The 16,221-nt window shown below is 45.2% G+C and overlaps 1 protein-coding gene across 3 annotated transcripts in view; it reads right to left on the reverse strand.

Moving 5' to 3' along the window:
* Positions 1-16,221, reverse strand: part of BRD4 (bromodomain containing 4) — a 72,447-nt gene that overhangs the window by 47,266 nt on the left and 8,960 nt on the right. For 2 of the 3 annotated variants that reach the window (XM_073653909.1, XM_073653908.1), the window contains exons 1-2: positions 12,561-12,810; positions 171-489 (exon numbers count right to left, since the gene is read on the reverse strand). In XM_073653909.1, coding sequence (XP_073510010.1) covers positions 171-489; positions 12,561-12,562 — 321 coding nt within the window. In that variant the 5' untranslated portion in view covers positions 12,563-12,810. Of the gene's footprint in view, positions 1-170; positions 490-12,560; positions 12,811-16,221 lie in introns of those variants that run through there. The other variant, XM_073653910.1, reaches the window with a different exon arrangement.

Here is a 16,221-nt window from a genome sequence, read left to right on the forward strand (position 1 = left end):
CTGAAGGTTCAGAAATCTCAATAATTAAGGTTTTGAGAAAAACAATTTTTATACGCCGGCCTAACATCCAGAATACGGATATACAATGCGCTAGGTCATAAGTTGTACTGTGAAGACTAGATCGTCACACCAGATAGATGACATCTATGGACAGACAGGATTGCACTCACAGGCAGGTTTAGTTTGATAGCGTCCACAGGCTGCTGAAAAGGCCAAGCAAATTGGTGCTTCCATAGTGTCTTCAGCACGGTCTTTAATAAGTACTGTAACTGGTTGGTCTGGCGCTTTGGTTGGTTTGGCCGGGTAGTTTCAGGAGGCGGAGGGTTGGCTGACAAGGGGACTTGTGGTTGAGGAGGTGCAGACTGTGGGGCCCCTGACATTGGGACCCCTTCCACTCCGTCGCCCATTCCAGATGTGGCCCTCAGACGTGTACCTAGCCCAGTCTCGGTTGACATGATAAAGCTCCCATCGCATACAGGGCCAGGCGACCTGGAGAAAAAAGAGCAAATATATGAGAGAAATATATCAGGGAAAGGGGGTGCTCCAAAATCAGCTAATAATGAACAGTTCTGTAGATTTCTACTATTCTTTAGGTTTCATAATGTGACACATAGGGCTCGGCGGCCATTGTGCCAAACACAACTGGCTACACTACAACCGTGGGGCTGCCGTAATCAATCTCCCATATCATCTGCTGTGTGCCAGGAGAACGCCGAACCTCAGCTATAAGGGCCGGGATACACCGCACACATTATAAATACACACTAGGTATACATATATACACCCCTATACTGTACAGATAATGGCTCGGATACACCGAACACATTATACATATGCACACTATGTATACATATGTACACCCCCCTTATACTGTACAGATAATGGCCAGTATACACCACACACATACATTACAGACCAAAAGTTTGGACACACCTTCTCATTTAAAGATTTTTCTGTATTTTCATGACTATGAAAACATTCACACTGAAGGCATCAAAACTATGAATTAACACATGTGGAATTATATACTTAACAAAAAAGTGTGAAACAACTGAAAATATGTCTTATATTCTAGGTTCTTCAAAGTAGCCACCTTTTGCTTTGATGACTGCTTTGCACACTCTTGGCATTCTCTTGATGAGCTTCAAGAGGTAGTCACCGGAAATGGTCTTCACTTCACAGGTGTGCCCTGTCAGGTTTAATAAGTAGGATTTCTTGCCTTATAAATGGGGTTGGGACCATCAGTTGTGTTGTGCAGAAGTCTGGTGGATACACAGCTGATAGTCCTACTGAATAGACTGTTAGAATTTGTATTATGGCAAGAAAAAAGCAGCTAAGTAAAGAAAAACGAGTGGCCATCATTACTTTAAGGAATGAAGGTCAGTCAGTGCAAAAAATTGGGCAAACTTTGAAAGTGTCCCCAAGTGCAGTTGCAAAAACCATCAAGCGCTACAAAGAAACTGGCTCACATGAGGACCACCCCAGGAAAGGGAGACCAAGAGTCACCTCTGCTTCTGAGGATAAGTTTATCTGAGTCACCAGCCTCAGAAATTGCAGGTTAACAGCAGCTCAGATTAGAGACCAGGTCAATGCCACACAGAGTTCTAGCAGCAGACACATCTCTACAACAACTGTTAAGAGGAGACTTTGTGCAGCAGGCCTTCATGGTAAAATAGCTGCTAGGAAACCACTGCTAAGGACAGGCAACAAGCAGAAGAGACTTGTTTGGACTAAAGAACACAAGGAATGGACATTAGACCAGTGGAAATCTGTGCTTTGGTCTGATGAGTCCAAATTTGAGATCTTTGGTTCCAACCACCGTGTCTTTGTGCGACGCAGAAAAGGTGAACGGATGGACTCTACATGCCTGGTTCCCACCGTGAAGCATGGAGGAGGAGGTGTGATGGTGTGGGGGGGCTTTGCTGGTAACACTGTTGGGGATTTATTCAAAATTGAAGGCATACTGAACCAGCATGGCTACCACAGCATCTTGCAGCGGCATGCTATTCCATCCGGTTTGCGTTTAGTTGGACCATCATTTATTTTTCAACAGGACATTGACCCCAAACACACCTCCAGGCTGTGTAAGGGCTATTTGACCAAGAAGGAGAGTGATGGGGTGCTACGCCAGATGACCTGGCCTCCACAGTCACCAGACCTGAACCCAATCGAGATGGTTTGGGGTGAGCTGGACCGCAGAGTGAAGGCAAAAGGGCTAACAAGTGCTAAGCATCTCTGGGAACTCCTTCAAGATTGTTGGAAGACCATTTCCGGTGACTACCTCTTGAAGCTCATCAAGAGAATGCCAAGAGTGTGCAAAGCAGTCATCAAAGCAAAAGGTGGCTACTTTGAAGAACCTAGAATATAAGACATATTTTCAGTTGTTTCACACTTTTTTGTTAAGTATATAATTCCACATGTGTTAATTCATAGTTTTGATGCCTTCAGTGTGAATGTACAATGTTCATAGTCATGAAAATACAGAAAAATCTTTAAATGAAAAGGTGTGTCCAAACTTTTGGTCTGTACTGTATATATACACACACGCTATGTATACATATATACATCCCTCTCCCTATACTGCACAGAAAATGGCCGGTATACACAGCCCCCTCCCGGCAGTGTCCGCACATTACACAGGGTATATAGTATATACACACACACTATGTATACATATATACACCCCTCCCCTATACTGTACAGATAATGGCCGGTGTACACCACCCCCTCCCTGCAGTGTCCGCACATTACACAGGGTATATAGTATATACACACACACTATGTATACACATATATCCACCCCTCCCCTATACTGTACAGATAATGGCCAGTGTACACCGCCACCTCCCTGCAGTGTCCGCACATTACACAGGGTATATAGTATATACACACACTATGTATACATATATACACCCCTCCCCTATACTGTACAGATAATGGCCGGTATACACCGCCCCCTCCCTGCAGTGTCCGCACATTACACAGGGTATATAGTATATACACACACACTATGTATACATATATACACCCCTCCCCTATACTGTACAGATAATGGCCGGTATACACCGCCCCCTCCCTGCAGTGTCCGCACATTACACAGGGTATATAGTCTATACACACACACACACTATGTATACATATATACACCCCTCCCCTATACTGTACAGATAATGGCCGGTATACACCGCCCCCTCCCTGCAGTGTCCGCACATTACACAGGGTATATAGTATATACACACACACTATGTATACATATATACACCCCTCCCTTATACTGTACAGATAATGGCCGGTGTACACCGCCCCCTCCCTGCAGTGTCCGCACATTACACAGGGTATATAGTATATACACACACTATGTATACATATATATCCACCTCTCCCCTATACTGTACAGATAATGGCCGGTATACACCGCCCCCTCCGTGCAGTGTCCGCACATTACACAGGGTATATAGTATATACACACACACTATGTATACATATATACACCCCTCCCTTATACTGTACAGATAATGGCCGGTGTACACCGCCCCCTCCCTGCAGTGTCCGCACATTACACAGGGTATATAGTATATACACACACACTATGTATACATATATATACACCCCTCCCCTATACTGTACAGATAATGGCCGGTATACACCACCCCCTCCCTGCAGTGTCCGCACATTACACAGGGTATATGTTATATACACACACTATGTATACATATATCCACCCCTACCCTATACTGTACAGATAATGGCCGGTATACACCGCCCCCTCCCTGCAGTGTCTGCATATTACACAGGGTATATAGTATATACACACACTATGTATACATATATACACCCCTCCCCTATACTGTACAGATAATGGAAGGTATACACCGCCCCCTCCCTGCAGTGTCCGCACATTACACAGGGTATATAGTATATACACACACTACGTATACATATATCCACCCCTCCCCTACTGTACAGATAATGGAAGGTATACACCGCCCCCTCCCTGCAGTGTCCGCACATTACACAGGGTATATAGTATATACACACACTATGTATACATATATACACCCCTCCCCTATACTGTACAGATAATGGCCGGTGTACACCGCCCCCTCCCTGCAGTGTCCGCACATTACACAGGGTATATAGTATATACACACACACTATGTATACATATATCCACCCCTCCCCCTATACTGTACAGATAATGGCCGGTGTACACCGCCCACTCCCTGCAGTGTCCGCACATTACACAGGGTATATAGTATATACACACGCTATGTATACATATATACACCCCTCCCCCTATACTGTACAGATAATGGCCGGTATACACCGCCCCCTCCCTGCAGTGTCTGCACATTACACAGGGTATATAGTATATACACACACTATGTATACATATATACACCCCTCCCCTATACTGTACAGATAATGGCCGGTATACACTGCCCCCTCCCTGCAGTGTCTGCACATTACACAGGGTATATAGTATATACACACACTATGTATACATATATACACCCCTCCCCTATACTGTACAGATAATGGCCGGTATACACCGCCCCCTCCCTGCAGTGTCTGCATATTACACAGGGTATATAGTATATACACACACACTATGTATACATATATACACCCCTCCCCTATACTGTACAGATAATGGCCGGTGTACACCGCCCCCTCCCTGCAATGTCCGCACATTACACATGGTATATAGTATATACACACACACTATGTATACATATATATACACCCCTCCCCTATACTGTACAGATAATGGAAGGTATACACCGCCCCCTCCCTGCAGTGTCCGCACATTACACAGGGTATATAGTATATACACACACTATGTATACATATATATCCACCCCTCCCCTATACTGTACAGATAATGGAAGGTATACACCGCCCCCTCCCTGCAGTGTCCGCACATTACACAGGGTATATAGTATATACACACACTATGTATACATATATCCACCCCTCCCCTATACTGTACAGATAATGGCCGGTGTACACCGCCCCCTCCCTGCAGTGTCCGCACATTACACAGGGTATATAGTATATACACACACACTATGTATACATATATACACCCCTCCCCTATACTGTACAGATAATGGCCGGTATACACCACCCCCGCCCTGCAGTGTCCGCACATTACACAGGGTATATATTATATACACACACTATGTATACATATATATCCACCCCTCCCCTATACTGTACAGATAATGGAAGGTATACACTGCCCCCTCCCTGCAGTGTCCGCACATTACACAGGGTATATACACACACTATGTATACATATATCCACCCCTCCCCTATACTGTACAGATAATGGCCGGTATACACCGCCCCCTCCCTGCAGTGTCTGCATATTACACAGGGTATATAGTATATACACACACTATGTATACATATATACACCCCTCCCCTATACTGTACAGATAATGGAAGGTATACACCGCCTCCTCCCTGCAGTGTCCGCACATTACACAGGGTATATAGTATATACACACACTATGTATAAATATATCCACCCCTCCCCTATACTGTACAGATAATGGCCGGTGTACACCGCCCCCTCCCTGCAGTGTCCGCACATTACACAGGGTATATAGTATATACACACACTATGTATACATATATCCACCCCTCCCCTATACTGTACAGATAATGGCCGGTGTACACCGCCCCCTCCCTGCAGTGTCCGCACATTACACAGGGTATATAGTATATACACACACACTATGTATACATATATACACCCCTCCCCTATACTGTACAGATAATGGCCGGTATACACCGCCCCCTCCCTGCAGTGTCCGCACATTACACAGGGTATATAGTATATACACACACACTATGTATACATATATACACCCCTCCCCTATACTGTACAGATAATGGCCGGTGTACACCGCCCCCTCCCTGCAGTGTCCGCACATTACACAGGGTATATATTATATACACACACTATGTATACATATATATCCACCCCTCCCCTATACTGTACAGATAATGGCCGGTATACACCACCCCCTCCCTGCAGTGTCCGCACATTACACAGGGTATATATTATATACACACACTATGTATACATATATACACCCCTCCCCTATACTGTACAGATAATGGCCGGTATACACCGCCCCCTCCCTGCAGTGTCTGCATATTACACAGGGTATATAGTATATACACACACTATGTATACATATATACACCCCTCCCCTATACTGTACAGATAATGGAAGGTATACACCGCCCCCTCCCTGCAGTGTCCGCACATTACACAGGGTATATATTATATACACACACTATGTATACATATATACACCCCTCCCCTATACTGTACAGATAATGGAAGGTATACACCGCCTCCTCCCTGCAGTGTCCGCACATTACACAGGGTATATAGTATATACACACACTATGTATAAATATATCCACCCCTCCCCTATACTGTACAGATAATGGCCGGTGTACACCGCCCCCTCCCTGCAGTGTCTGCACATTACACAGGGTATATAGTATATACACACACTATGTATACATATATACACCCCTCCCCTATACTGTACAGATAATGGAAGGTATACACCGCCTCCTCCCTGCAGTGTCCGCACATTACACAGGGTATATAGTATATACACACACTATGTATAAATATATCCACCCCTCCCCTATACTGTACAGATAATGGCCGGTATACACCGCCCCCTCCCTGCAGTGTCCGCACATTACACAAGGTATATAGTATATACACACACACTATGTATACATATATCCACCCCTCCCCTATACTGTACAGATAATGGCCGGTGTACACCGCCCCCTCCCTGCAGTGTCTGCACATTACACAGGGTATATAGTATATACACACGCTATGTATACATATATACACCCCTCCCCCTATACTGTACAGATAATGGCCGGTATACACCGCCCCCTCCCTGCAGTGTCTGCATATTACACAGGGTATATAGTATATACACACACTATGTATACATATATACACCCCTCCCCTATACTGTACAGATAATGGCCGGTATACACCACCCCCTCCCTGCAGTGTCCGCACATTACACAGGGTATATAGTATATACACACACTATGTATACATATATCCACCCCTCCCCTATACTGTACAGATAATGGCCGGTATACACCGCCCCCTCCCTGCAGTGTCTGCATATTACACAGGGTATATAGTATATACACACACTATGTATACATATATACACCCCTCCCCCTATACTGTACAGATAATGGCCGGTATACACCGCCCCCTCCCTGCAGTGTCCGCACATTACACAGGGTATATAGTATATACACACACACTATGTATACATATATACACCCCTCCCCTATTCTGTACAGACAATGGCCGGTGTACACCGCCCCCTCCCTGCAGTGTCTGCATATTACACAGGGTATATAGTATATACACACACTATGTATACATATATACACCCCTCCCCCTATACTGTACAGATAATGGCCGGTATACACCGCCCCCTCCCTGCAGTGTCTGCATATTACACAGGGGATATAGTATATACACACACTATGTATACATATATCCACCCCTCCCCTATACTGTACAGATAATGGCCGGTATACACCCCCCCTCCCTGCAGTGTCCGCACATTACACAGGGTATATAGTATATACACACGCTATGTATACATATATACACCCCTCCCCTATTCTGTACAGATAATGGCCGGTATACACCGCCCCCTCCCTGCAGTGTCTGCACATTACACAGGGTATATAGTATATACACACACTATGTATACATATATACACCCCTCCCCTATACTGTACAGATAATGGCCGGTGTACACCGCCCCCTCCCTGCAGTGTCCGCACATTACACAGGGTATATAGTATATACACACACTATGTATACATATATACACCCCTCCCCTATACTGTACAGATAATGGAAGGTATACACCGCCCCCTCCCTGCAGTGTCCGCACATTACACAGGGTATATAGTATATACACACGCTATGTATACATATATACACCCCTCCCCTATACTGTACAGATAATGGCCGGTATACACCGCCCCCTCCCTGCAGTGTCCGCACATTATACAGGGTATATAGTATATACACACACTATGTATACATATATACACCCCTCCCCTATACTGTACAGATAATGGAAGGTATACACCGCCCCCTCCCTGCAGTGTCCGCACATTACACAGGGTATATACACACACTATGTATACATATATCCACCCCTCCCCCTATACTGTACAGATAATGGCCGGTATACACCGCCCCCTCCCTGCAGTTTCCGCACATTACACAGGGTATATAGTATATACACACACTATGTATACATATATACACCCCTCCCCTATACTGTACAGATAATGGCCGGTGTACACCGCCCCCTCCCTGCAGTGTCCGCACATTACACAGGGTATATAGTATATACACACACTATGTATACATATATACACCCCTCCCCTATACTGTACAGATAATGGCCGGTGTACACCGCCCCCTCCCTGCAGTGTCTGCACATTACACAGGGTATATAGTATATACACACACTATGTATACATATATATACACCCCTCCCCTATACTGTACAGATAATGGCCGGTATACACCGCCCCCTCCCTGCAGTGTCCGCACATTACACAGGGTATATAGTATATACACACACTATGTATACATATATACACCCCTCCCCTATACTGTACAGATAATGGCCGGTATACACCGCCCCCTCCCTGCAGTGTCCGCACATTACACAGGGTATATAGTATATACACACACTATGTATACATATATACACCCCTCCCCCTATACTGTACATATAATGGCCGGTGTACACCGCCCCCTCCCTGCAGTGTCTGCACATTACACAGGGTCTATAGTATATACACACACTATGTATACATATATACACCCCTCCCCCTATACTAAACAGATAATGGCCGGTGTACACCGCCCCCTCCCTGCAGTGTCCGCACATTACACAGGGTATATAGTATATACACACGCTATGTATACATATATCCACCCCTCCCCCTATACTGTACAGATAATGGCCGGTGTACACCGCCCCCTCCCTGCAGTGTCTGCACATTACACAGGGTATATAGTATATACACACACTATGTATACATATATACACCCCTCCCCTATACTGTACAGATAATGGAAGGTATACACCGCCCCCTCCCTGCAGTGTCCGCACATTACACAGGGTATATAGTATATACACACACTATGTATACATATATACACCCCTCCCCTATACTGTACAGATAATGGCCGGTGTACACCGCCCCCTCCCTGCAGTGTCCGCACATTACACAGGGTATATACACACACACACTATGTATACATATATACACCCCTCCCCTATACTGTACAGATAATGGCCGGTATACACCACCCCCTCCCTGCAGTGTCCGCACATTACACAGGGTATATAGTATATACACACACTATGTATACATATATCCACCCCTCCCCTATACTGTACAGATAATGGCCGGTGTACACCGCCCCCTCCCTGCAGTGTCTGCACATTACACAGGGTATATAGTATATACACACACTATGTATACATATATCCACCCCTCCCCTATACTGTACAGATAATGGCCGGTATACACCGCCCCCTCCCTGCAGTGTCCGCACATTACACAGGGTATACTAGCAAAAAGAAGCAAAACCTACAAAAGACAAAAATATATCTCATACCCTACCATCATTATATATAAATGTAAAGCAAAGTTGCATAATAAATATAGGGTACTTAGTGAACTATTTTTGATCAAAAAAAGTATACAAGCCGTCCCACCAGCGGCAAGGTGACCCTAAATTGCCTAGGTGGTCTGGAGTTGGGACCCGGTCCTATTTGTCTACCCTTTTATATGCATTACTTCAACTTTGATATACAGTAAGGTTTTTAATATAGGCAGTATAGGTACCGTCCCAATTTAGGGTCACCTTGCCGCTGGTGGGACGGCTTGTATACTTTTTTTGATCAAAAATAGTTCACTAAGTACCCTATATTTATTATGCAACTTTGCTTTACATTTATATATAATGATGGTAGGGTATGAGATATATTTTTGTCTTTTGTAGGTTTTGCTTCTTTTTGCTAGTGTGAACATGCCCCTATTTCTTGCATGTCTGCCATCTTAGACCTCAGTTCACATTGCTTGGTTTATTACACAGGGTATATACACACACTATGTATACACATATATACACCCCTCCCCTATACTGTACAGATAATGGCCGGTGTACACCGCCCCCTCCCTGCAGTGTCCGCACATTACACAGGGTATATAGTATATACACACACTATGTATACATATATCCACCCCTCCCCTATACTGTACAGATAATGGCCGGTATACACCGCCCCCTCCCTGCAGTGTCCGCACATTACACAGGGTATATAGTATATACACACACTATGTATACATATATATCCACCTCTCCCCTATACTGTACAGATAATGGCCGGTATACACCGCCCCCTCCCTGCAGTGTCCGCACATTACACAGGGTATATAGTATATACACACACTATGTATACATATATACACCCCTTCCCTATACTGTACAGATAATGGAAGGTATACACCGCCCCCTCCCTGCAGTGTCTGCACATTACACAGGGTATATAGTATATACACACACTATGTATACATATATACACCCCTCCCCTATACTGTACAGATAATGGAAGGTATACACCGCCCCCTCCCTGCAGTGTCCGCACATTACACAGGGTATATAGTATATACACACACACTATGTATACATATATACACCCCTCCCCTATACTGTACAGATAATGGAAGGTATACACCGCCCCCTCCCTGCAGTGTCCGCACATTACACAGGGTATATAGTATATACACACACTATGTATACACATATATACACCCCTTCCCTATACTGTACAGATAATGGCCGGTATACACCGCCCCCTCCCTGCAGTGTCCGCACATTACACAGGGTATATAGTATATACACACACACTATGTATACATATATACACCCCTCCCCTATACTGTACAGATAATGGCCGGTATACACCGCCCCCTCCCTGCAGTGTCCGCACATTACACAGGGTATATAGTATATACACACACACTATGTATACATATATACACCCCTCCCCTATACTGTATAGATAATGGAAGGTATGCACCGTCCCCTCCCTGCAGTGTCCGCACATTACACAGGGTATATAGTATATACACACACACTATGTATACATATATACACCCCTCCCCTATACTGTACAGATAATGGCCGGTATACACCGCCCCCTCCCTGCAGTGTCTGCATATTACACAGGGTATATAGTATATACACACGCTATGTATACATATATACACCCCTCCCCTATACTGTACAGATAATGGAAGGTATATACCGTCCCCTCCCTGCAGTGTCCGCACATTACACAGGGTATATAGTATATACACACACACTATGTATACATATATACACCCCTCCCCTATACTGTACAGATAATGGCCGGTATACACAGCCCCCTCCCTGCAGTGTCCGCACATTACACAGGGTATATAGTATATACACACACTATGTATACATATATACACCCCTCCCCTATACTGTACAGATAATGGAAGGTATACACCGCCCCCTCCCTGCAGTGTCCGCACATTACACAGGGTATACTAGCAAAAAGAAGCAAAACCTACAAAAGACAAAAATATATCTCATACCCTACCATCATTATATATAAATGTAAAGCAAAGTTGCATAATAAATATAGGGTACTTAGTGAACTATTTTTGATCAAAAAAAAGTATACAAGCCGTCCCACCAGCGGCAAGGTGACCCTAAATTGCCTAGGTGGTCTGGAGTTGGGACCCGGTCCTATTTGTCTACCCTTTTATATGCATTACTTCAACTTTGATATACAGTAAGGTTTTTAATATAGGCAGTATAGGTACCGTCCCAATTTAGGGTCACCTTGCCGCTGGTGGGATGGCTTGTATACTTTTTTTGATCAAAAATAGTTCACTAAGTACCCTATATTTATTATGCAACTTTGCTTTACATTTATATATAATGATGGTAGGGTATGAGATATATTTTTGTCTTTTGTAGGTTTTGCTTCTTTTTGCTAGTGTGAACATGCCCCTATTTCTTGCATGTCTGCCATCTTAGACCTCAGTTCACATTGCTTGATTTATTACACAGGGTATATACACACACTATGTATACACATATATACACCCCTCCCCTATACTGTACAGATAATGGCCGGTGTACACCGCCCCCTCCCTGCAGTGTCCGCACATTGTATACCCCGCCGTGCACACACTGCACCAGCTCTCCATATAATCTCACCCACACACAGGCCCACCCCCCCGGGCCTCCTCTCCCAGAAAATGGCGCCGGCTCGGGGCTGCTCTCCAGGCCACGGGCTCCTCCCCGGTAATTCTCTCCTTACACAATCCCGATAAAGTGACCGGCACACATGTAAACTGCAGGGAGCTCCGCGGCGAAGAGAGGCCGCCATACTCACATCAGGGGCGCGCCACCGGCGGCCCCTTTCCTACCCGTCCGACACAGGGCCCGCAAAGGAGAACCGGCCTTACGGAAACTGCGCAGGGGCGCTGGCCAGCTACACAGCTGCAAACGTAAGTCCTCTATTCACAACCAGGAGGCGTAAGACTTCCTCTGCTGAGATCAGCTACAACGGCTATGTGCCTGATCAAAGAACTGGGCCGTCACCGCAGCGAGGAAGGCTGGAAGCTGCGTCACGCTAGCGGCGTAAAGTTGCCGATTCAGGAACGCGTTCGCCTTATTTGCGGAAGTGACGTCATGCGCAGCAGGAACGTGGTGGTGCAATCGAATGCAAGTCTAGGCGCCGCATATACGCAATTAGAACAGTTTACGCAAATTGCGTAAATTCTAAAGGCGGCCAGCTACGCAAATAGCGCAAACATCCTCCCCATCATTGACCTGTACTCTTTATACCAGGTTTACAAAGCATTTTTAGTTTTATTACTAACGCTGGGAGCACATACTATAATCTCTTATTACCCAGTGTTTGTTCTCAGTGTTCGTAACAACGTAGAGGAATCAAAATTCTGTAGTAGTCTACAGCTCATTGCCAAGACGCAGCGGGCCGCCCCAAGACGCAGCGGGCCGCCCCAAGACGCAGCGGGCCGCCCCAAGACGCAGCGGGCCGCCCCAAGACGCAGCGGGCCGCCCCAAGACGCAGCGGGCCGCCCCAAGACGCAGCGGGCCGCCCCAAGACGCAGCGGGCCGCCCCAAGACGCAGCGGGCCGCCCGCAAGCTGTTTGCTATACAGCAAGCTTTAAAGATGGCTGGATCCCACCAGTCTCGGTGCCCTTACGCTTCTCCAGAGGAAGCCTGGGAAGAAGCATCCATCCAGCTCGGCCATGCCATGGAGCGAACTGTCAATCAGGAGCGCCCTGCCCCCATCCAAGCAGGAAGGTAGAGAGCCATGCTCTCCTGAAGGGAAGTACAGGAGACAACCCCTTTAAGCGCACAGGTGGTCAAGTACATGATCTGTGGGGATGGGAAGAGGTGAGCTAATAAGTGCACAGCTGGAAGCCATGTTGTCTTGGAAGGGCTTCAACCCTCTTACACTTGTCTAGGCCAAAGCCATGAGCAGATGGTAAAATAGTCAGTCTGCAGATGTGCGTCCATACAGGACGGAAATGCTGGGGATTTACTGTCGGAAAATCTGCTGTGTATTTCCGTGGCAGCAAAGTGCATGAGAATGGACAATAAGTCATCCCCCAGGAAACTGATTAAGTCTCAAACATATGAATTTAAGTTGGTAATTGGTGCAGATAATAACAATAAAAAAAAAACAAAAAAAAAAAACACTATTTCCATGGTAACTCTTCCCTGGCGGTGACATGTTGTGTAAACACATGACCTGTGCAGCCAATCACAAAAGCTCGGCAGAGGTGGACAACCAGGAAAGCGTTGCCATGGAAACCCCAGGGAAAGCGAGCAGACTGTGCTGCTTCCCAGCAAGGACCGACCAGGAACACACAACTAATTTAACGGGCTTTCCAATTCCAACATTTATTATTTGTATTTATTAATTAAAAAATAATAAAAATATATTTTTTTCTTTTTTGGGCTAAGTCCTTCACAGTCTCTCTGCTGTAAAATCAGATTCCAGACTCGCATTTCTGGTTCTGAGGACTACAAATCCCACCAAGCCGAGGGATATAACAAGGCTATTACAACTGCTTTGTTTGTTGATGTAGAAAGTCATAAAAAAAATAAATAAAAAACATTAAGTCTGCTCTGGACAACCCCTTTAAATATTAAGTACCCCCCAGCAAGGGCTCAACAATCCCAGATGCAAAGGAGTACGGCATACCAATAACTTATATTTTCCAAGGATCGGGGAAACCCCACATGACACCACAGAGAACAAACTCCAACCTTGCAGAGAGACAGTAGCTAGAGGATGCGTCACATTACAACAGCTATAAAAGGTGTCACTTCTGTAACCTACACACAAACATGGTAAAATCCACAGGATAGCGTTGCCTCAGGGTTTAGAGTGGATCTGCCACCAGATTCCAGGACGCAAGCTGCATGTTATTACACTGACCTGACAAGGCTGATGTACTTACTGTAGAATCATTTTGAGAAAGTTTTCCAATGTCCAATAAAAAAAATTATATTGTGGTACAGTGTTAGCCAGAAAAAAAAAATTGATGTAAACGCTTATGCACAAAAAAATGACAAAAGTATTCTAGGAGTGTTAGTTCTTCTGGTTAGCCAATAAAGGTGTGTGTGCAGCTTTCAGGGCACAGACGCTCCTTCTCATCAGGCAGGTTTACAAATGAATGAATGAGACAAGAGCCCAACATTTAAGAGATATAACAGGGTGGATGGGGGGTGAGGCCTCCTCAAGATAAAGACAAGGAAATCAAATTAAGGTTTGGAGAGGTGATGGGAGTGAGCTGGAGTCCGTCTGGTGGAGGTGTGAACAGTGTCCATGTAGTGAGGCATAAGTGAGTTAAATTGAATCCCATTGTTAGAGTTTTACATCCTCATCAGCGTGTATTGAGACTTAAATCCATCATAGTGTCCAGAGAAATGGTTTCCCACCTCGAGTCCAGTCCATTATTAATTGTCTGTCTGTGTAGGTTCATCCTCATCTGTAGTTTTTGCTTAATTTGTAACAAAACCCTTAATTTGATTACCTTGTCTTATCTTTAGGAGGCATCACCCTGTCCACACATATCCTATTGTAATATCTCTTGTCTCATTCATTTGTAAACCAGCCTGAAGGAGGAGCGTCTGTGCCCAGGAAGCTGCAAGCATCATTCTTCTGGTTAGCCAATAAAGGCTATGTAGATTACGTTTGTCATTTTTGGGCATAAAAGTGTTTATATGCACCGGATTACTGTCAAAACCATTTTAAATTTGAGGAGTTTACAGCCATTCTAACATGGATTGGTGTAAGTCCATCAGTCTCATCAGGTCTAAGAGATCAATGTAATAATGTATGCAGTTTATATTGAGATGTTGATAAATCTGCTTTTTCTGACTACTGCTCCCCAGGATCTGACACTTTTGATATGAATGGAGAAAACTGCAGCAATTTTACAATGTATCCAGATGCTTATGGTGTACAATGTTACCACCTTACATGTCACCAAATACTGCACACGTCTGTAATGCATCCCCGAAGTAATCCTGCCGCCGTGCAGACTATAGCGTGATCTACAGGATCCAATAAAAAACATCTCTAAGCTGCATTTCTGAAGGAAAACTAGCAACATTCAGGACATGTAGAAAGCCACAATATTGGGCTATGCGACGGCTCAGCCCAACATCACTGCCGCAGAACCCAGGACACACAGGAAGCGACAACTGTCAGTGATTGTCTGTGGTCTGTGAGTTCCGCAAGAAACTGAGAGTCTGACATTCAAGTCTACAGACCGGGGACAGACACAAAGCCGCTCACCACAGCCAGCACCATCCACCGCTGCACAGGATGGCATCCAATGTCAGAACCTGACAATGTGCAAAACCACTTTATGTTCCCTTACACCTCACCCCCCACCGAAAAAGGCTCCGAAAGTGCTGGCGACCAAGCGTCTCCCTTCTGTGCAGCTTGTGGTCCATCCAGTTATATAATCTGTCTCTAGATGCAGAGAAGGATCCTAGAAAGTGAGGGG

The sequence above is a fragment of the Phyllobates terribilis genome, unplaced genomic scaffold (assembly GCF_046119375.1).
Source record: "Phyllobates terribilis strain yellow unplaced genomic scaffold, ASM4611937v1 Scaffold_11__3_contigs__length_659146591, whole genome shotgun sequence".
Taxonomy (NCBI): domain Eukaryota; kingdom Metazoa; phylum Chordata; class Amphibia; order Anura; family Dendrobatidae; genus Phyllobates; species Phyllobates terribilis.